The sequence below is a fragment of the Propithecus coquereli genome, unplaced genomic scaffold (genome assembly GCF_000956105.1).
Source record: "Propithecus coquereli isolate 6110/MARCELLA unplaced genomic scaffold, Pcoq_1.0 Scaffold42, whole genome shotgun sequence".
NCBI classification, from domain to species: Eukaryota; Metazoa; Chordata; class Mammalia; order Primates; family Indriidae; genus Propithecus; species Propithecus coquereli.
The window spans coordinates 3894113-3900084 of NW_012149952.1; the positions used below are offsets into that span (position 1 = coordinate 3894113).

General features: G+C 56.9%; 1 protein-coding gene across 4 annotated transcripts in view; it reads left to right on the forward strand.

Annotated features, from left to right (window-relative positions):
- The first annotated feature begins 1128 nt into the window (after nucleotides 1-1128).
- Nucleotides 1129-5972, forward strand: part of CCDC9 (coiled-coil domain containing 9) — a 13673-nt gene continuing 8829 nt past the window's right edge. For 2 of the 4 annotated variants that reach the window (XM_012653483.1, XM_012653486.1), the window contains exons 1-5: nucleotides 2337-2518; nucleotides 2948-3021; nucleotides 3166-3270; nucleotides 4887-4988; nucleotides 5111-5359. In XM_012653483.1, coding sequence (XP_012508937.1) covers nucleotides 2488-2518; nucleotides 2948-3021; nucleotides 3166-3270; nucleotides 4887-4988; nucleotides 5111-5359 — 561 coding nt within the window. In that variant the 5' untranslated portion in view covers nucleotides 2337-2487. Of the gene's footprint in view, nucleotides 1280-2336; nucleotides 2519-2947; nucleotides 3022-3165; nucleotides 3271-4886; nucleotides 4989-5110; nucleotides 5360-5972 lie in introns of those variants that run through there. The other 2 variants (XM_012653485.1, XM_012653484.1) reach the window with 2 other exon arrangements.

Here is a 5972-nt window from a genome sequence, read left to right on the forward strand (position 1 = left end):
GTATAAAACAGATAACATAGCGGAGGAGACAGATGGTGAACAAGATAAATAAGTAAAAGACACGGTAGTTGGAGGACGAATGGTGAAATGGAGAAATAAAGCTGGGAACAGGAAACGGTATGGGGGGTTTTGTGATTTTTAAATGGGTGGTTTCACAGAAGGCCTCTATGAGGAGGTGACCTTTGAATAAAGGGCCAAGGTAAGTGATCTAGTGAACTTGGCAGGTATTTGGGCAATTATAAGAGGATTAAGTTGCATGTGTAGAGAAGATCTCTCAAAGACTGTTAACAGTAGCCATATAAGGGGCAAGGGATTCCCAGGTACTTCCACTGTCCATGTTTTTAAATCACAAAATAAAATTACCAGCTCCTGAGGGAATGCAGTCTGTCCACTTATAACTGTTATCACCTCCTGTGAGGGTGTTCGTAGCATTGATCATCACTTGTCATAATCGGTTTATTATGTCTAAGTTTTGGTTAAGGTGTGCAACCCCTAGGGATTCTGTAGCCAAATCCAGCTGCTGCTGCTTTGAATGTCTTCCAGTTCCTGGAATGCACCAAGCTCACTCACCACACGGCCTTTGCACAGGCTGTGTGCATTGCCTGAACAGCCAGCCCCTCTCATCATCCGCAGGTCTCTCCTCCTGCCCCTCTGGTAAGGCATCTCCCACGGTTGCTGTTATTTCACATTTACTTGTGTCTTCCCTCATGAAGGCAGGGCTGAGGTCTGCCTTCCTCCTCATCTTGACTCCCTTTCCACCTTTCCCCCAACACAGAGCCTGGCACGCAATGTTGACTTACAGAATGAACGAATAATTCTAGCGGTTGAAAATTTTTAACTTCTAAAACTAACTCCAAGGTTTTATTGGTAGGAGGGGGTCAAACCAGGTCAGGCTTCCAGTTGTCACTGCCCAGTGCGTGGCACCTACTTATTGGAACCAGGAATGATGGGCTAGAGGCGGAATCAGCTTGAACAAAGAGGTAGAGGGCAAAGAGTGATGTATGTGCCTTCTCTTCCTGGAAGGAGGTAATCCAGGAAGAAGGAAGTTGAATAAGCTTCCGGATCCCCAGTGCAGACCAGGTGTACCCGCTCCAGCCTCCACCCCCGGGGGCGCGGCTCCTTTAAGGCTCCCGGAAACGGGCTGGCAGGGCCGGAAGTGACCCTCTTTATTTCCCCTCCTCACGTGGTGTGGGCAGGAAATGACGCAAACGGCCCGGGAGCTGCGGACGCAGAGGCCGACGGAGCCCGAGTCGCGGACGCCGCGGGGTCTCCGGGACAGGTGACCGGGGAAGGGGGCCAGGAGCGCGCCCAGAGAGGGCGGGGCCTAAAGCCCCACGTGGGGGGAGCGGGAACAGGCGTGGGCGGGGTAGTGAGCAGTCGGCGGAGGCGGGGCCAGAATACTCTGCGGGGGGCGGGGACAGGACGCCCACATGGGAAGCTGGCGGGGCGCGACGGGCCAGGCCGCGGGCGGGGCCAGGATATGAGCGGGCAGCTGGGGGCGGGGCCTAAAAGTTGTGTCCGTGCTGGGGGCGTGGCCAGGACGCCGGCCGAAAACGCTGGGGGCGCGGCCAGAAAGTTTTGCTTCAGCTGGAAGTGGATCCAGATAATTGGCGGGAAGTCGGGGGTGGATCGAGAGCGTTACGTGAGGCGAGGGCGGGGCCAAAATGTGGTGGGGCGCCAGGGGGCGGGGCCAGGGTCCTGGTGGGGCATGCTGGGGGTGGAGCCAGAAAGTTGTGCCTGACCAAGGGGCGCGGCCAGAGCGTTGGCGGGGAAGGTGGCAGATGTGCCGGAACCTTGTGTGGGGAAGCCGGGGGCGGAGCCAGATGCTGACGCTAGGAGGCGGGGGCGGGATCGGGGGCGTGACCAGGAAATTGACAGGGCAAGTCGAAGGCAGGGCCGGAGCGTGGGCTGGGGAAGCCGGGGCCGGGCCGGAATAATAACATGAGAAGGCGGGGCCAGGCTCAGGCTGCGCCTGGGGAGTCAGGGGGCGGGGCCAGGTGGTGCCTGGGAAGTTGGAGGCGAGGCCAAGTTAATGACGGAAGGGTGTGGGCGGGGCCAGAAGTCTGGCGGGAAAGGTGGGGCCAAAAAGTTTTTCCTAATGGGGGGCAGGGCCAAAGCGGCTTCCGGGATCCGGGTGGCGGAGCCCTGGCGTTCCCAGCCAGGCTGGTCTGGGTTGGAACTTTTCACTCAAAATCCGGGGGCGAGCCCGGGAAGTTTTGTTCTCGTTGGGGCGGGTGAAGTATTCTCTTGGGGAGGTCAAGCGAGGTCCAGGAAGCCTTGCCAGTGGGTACCGGGCCTTTTTTCAGGATCTTTTCGAGGGATGTGGGAGGCGGCCCTAGCTTTCTCAGGATGCTGGAGGCAGGGCTTGGGACATCCCTGAGGGGGGCGTGGACTTAGAATGTTCTCTGAGAGTATGGGGTTTGAACTTTGAGTGTAGGGTTGGGGATGTTTCTGAAGCTTACCAGGCAGAGCTAGAATGTTTACTGGATGTCAGCGACACTAGAATGGGCACAGGAAGGTGAGTTTGGAACTTTCTTGTGCAGGTTGTGCAGCTTGAGCTCTCTTGAGGTAGGGGACCCAGGCTAAAACTCTTACTACAGGGACATGGAGGCTGGACTAGAGTCTTCCTTTGGAGGAGAGAAGTGTTGGATGTTTCCTTAAGCGGTTGGGTGGGGCTAGAACATTCCCAAGGTGGGTTTGACTACGTTGTTTACATGGGAAGTGGGTGAGTCCACAAAGATCAGGAAGGAGCAGAGTCTACATTTTTCCAGGGGCAGGGCTAGCACTTGAAAAGGGAGTGAGAGTGAGGGCTAGAATTCTCTTGGAGTATAGGTTTTTTTTGTGTGTGCGTATGTGTGTGTGTCTATGTGAGGATCCCCCAATATGGGAGAGGATGGAGCGGAGGGGGGGCCATTGGTCTTAGTCCTTCTGTCCCTTCTGCCCTCAGGAACCCTCAGTGCTGTATCCAGATTCTGCAGGGGAGATTTGCTGGGACCCTGGCCCTGCCCAGCCATCGAAATGGTGAGACTAAAAGTGGGGCCTGTAGAGTCTGAGCTTTGGGGAAGAGGACACTATCTAGGGGACAGACTCTCAGACCCTGGATTGAATGACCCTGGTGTGGGTAGAGGGTTTTTTCCCCATCCCTCAACTGCCTCCTGATCTCAGGCAGCCACACTGGATTTGAAATCAAAGGAGGAGAAGGATGCTGAGTTGGACAAGAGGATCGAGGCTCTTCGGAGGAAGAATGAGGCCCTCATCCGGCGCTACCAGGTGCCCTAGCCCTGCCCTGGGAGACCCCATCCCCTCTCTTCCCCGCAGTGAGTTTTTCTCACCTCTCCCTTCCTTAAAACTTTTCATGGCTCCGCATCATTGTCAGGATAAAAGCCAAAGGCCTTAGCCTGACATTCCTTCCTTCATTCCATTATTCATTCATTCATTTGCAAATATGCACCCAGGTGTCACTGTACCAGACCCTGTGCTGCTAGGGATATATCCTTGACTGAGACAGCCCAGGCCTGCTCTTCCAGGGCTCAAGGCCAGTCAGGGAGACAGCCCTGTCCTCATTCATTGATGACCAACCATGGACAAGGCTGAATGAGGGACTTTGGGGGTGTTTGGGAGTCCAGAGGGGCCTCCTGACCCAGCCTGGGGACATGAGGGAGGGCTTCCTAGAGGAGGGCACTCTGAGGCCTGCGTGGTGAGTAGACATTAGCCAGTTAAAAAGGAGAGGGGAATGTGTTTCAGGCACAGGGAACAGTTTGTGTAAATACTTGGAAGCAAGAGAGAGCGTAGAGCTTAAAGTTGGAGGGCTAGTTGGGGGAGAATTGGCCTGGAGAGGTTAGCAGGGCTGGGCCATGCAGGGCCCTGAATGCCACCAGGCTGAGAGTTTCGGACTCTCCTGAGCACACTGGGGAGCCATGGAGGGCTTTATCGGGGGGACTAGGTCAGAATAGCTATTTAGGAAGACCTCTCTGCCTGCTTTTTGGCAGTGGATAGGAGGAGGCAATACTGGAGACCAGAGACCAAGGAGGAAGCTGGGGCAGAAACCCTAGGGAGAGAGGAGGTGCCTGGCTCAGGACAGGGCTGTTGAGGGTGACACGGTTACCAATGGGCAGTCGGGGTAAGAAGGAGCGTCCAGGACAAGGCCCAAGAGCAGGTGGGGGGCTGTCCCTGAGATAGGATCCAGGAGGAGGCATGGGTTTCATTTATTCATTCTTCATGCATTCATTCATGAAAAAATAATTGAGTTTCTATTGTGTGCCAGGCAGTGTTTTAGGCTTGGGATATATGTCAGTGAACAAAGTAGAACATTCCTGTCTCAGGTAGATTGTCGCAGTGGGGGAGGCAGACAGTAAGCAAAATGCGCAGGATGCTGGGTACTGGATGAGAACAGCGAGAACAGCGGGGGAGCTGGTTTCTATAGGGTGGTCAGGAGGCCTCGCTGGGAAGGCAGCATTTGAACAGAGACCCGAGGGAGGGAGGGAGGGAGGGGTTGAAGGCTCTCTGGGGAAAGGGTGTTCCTGGCAGAGGGATCAGCCAGTGCAAAGGCCCAGAGGCAAGTCTGAGCCTGGTGTGTTCTGGGAACAGTGAGGAAGCCAGAGTGAACAAGGGGGAGAGGCGGAGAGAGGAGGTCAGGGAGGTAACGAGGCCAGGTCCTGGGGGGTCCCATAGGCTGTGGGGAAGGCTCTTACTCTGAGGTGGGCACTACGGGAGTGTTCTGAGCGGGGGAGCAACGTAACGGAGTTTGAGGGACAATGCTGAATTGACCAGTTTTGAGAGAGGCCGGGGCTGGGGTCAGGCTTAGGAGGGATTCGGGGGGACTGTGGGAGTCTGGATGGCAGACAGGGCACCTGATCCCCACCCCCGCACTGGCTGCTTGCTCCCAGGAGATTGAAGAGGACCGCAAGAAAGCTGAACTCGAGGGGGTGGCAGTGACAGCTCCCCGGAAGGGCCGCTTGGTGGAGAAGGAGAACATGGCCGTTGAGGTGGTGAGCTCATCTCCAGGGCTGGTGGGTGGCCTCAGTCCTGGTAGCTGCCCTCTCTGGGCATGGGCTGTCCCATCCCAGTCTCTGCCCCAGTGACTGTACTTTTCCCCTTTCCCCTCTTCCAGGAGAAGAACCTCGGTCCTTCCCGGAGGTCTCCTGGGAGCTCTCGGCCCCCAGGGGCCAGCAAGGGGGGCCGGACTGCTCCACAACAGGGAGGCCGGGCAGGCATGGGCCGAACGTCCCGCAGCTGGGAGGACAGTCCCGGGGAGCAACCTCGAGGAGGAGCTGGGGGCCGTGGCCGGAGGGGCCGTGGCCGGGGGTCCCCTCATCTCTCTGGAGTTGGAGATGGCTCGACCTCTGACCGCAAATCCAAGGTAGGAGCTGGGCAGGGCTTGAAGCCCTGGGCTGGGACTCCCTTGTCTAGTTTTTTCTCTGTTCCTACTCTCAAGTGGACTGCTTTTCCGTTTATCGTTAGAAATGAGTGTGTGTCGTTGTATCTCCCTCTCCTCCATCTCTCCCTCCCCCTCTTCCCTCCCCCCACCAGTGCCGTGTGCTCTCCCTGTGTCTCCCTCTTCCTCCCTCTCTCTGGTGTGTGCTCACCTGCTTGTCCTCTGCCCTTCTCTGTCTCCTCCCTTTCTGGCACTGTCTGTCTGTCTGTCTGTCAGGCGGGCGCTGACTGGTGTGCTCGTGTGCACGGGCTCTGCGCGGTGCTCTCTCAGTCCCTGAGTTTGCTTGTGGGGACCAGTGACCTCACCGACACGTAGGTCAGCAGGGCGGGAGGCCGTCTAGCGCAGCGGCTCACGGCCCGCCGCGGACTTGGGTACAACCCGCCCTGATCAGTTGCCTGTCCTCAGGCAGCTCACCGCCCCCCACGCCCCGTGCGCTTCTGGTTCTCACACTTACACAGAAATGAGAATGAGATTTAAAGATTATTGTAAGCATTCTGTGACCTCAGGCATCGAAGGCCTCAGAGTAAGCTCTCAGTAA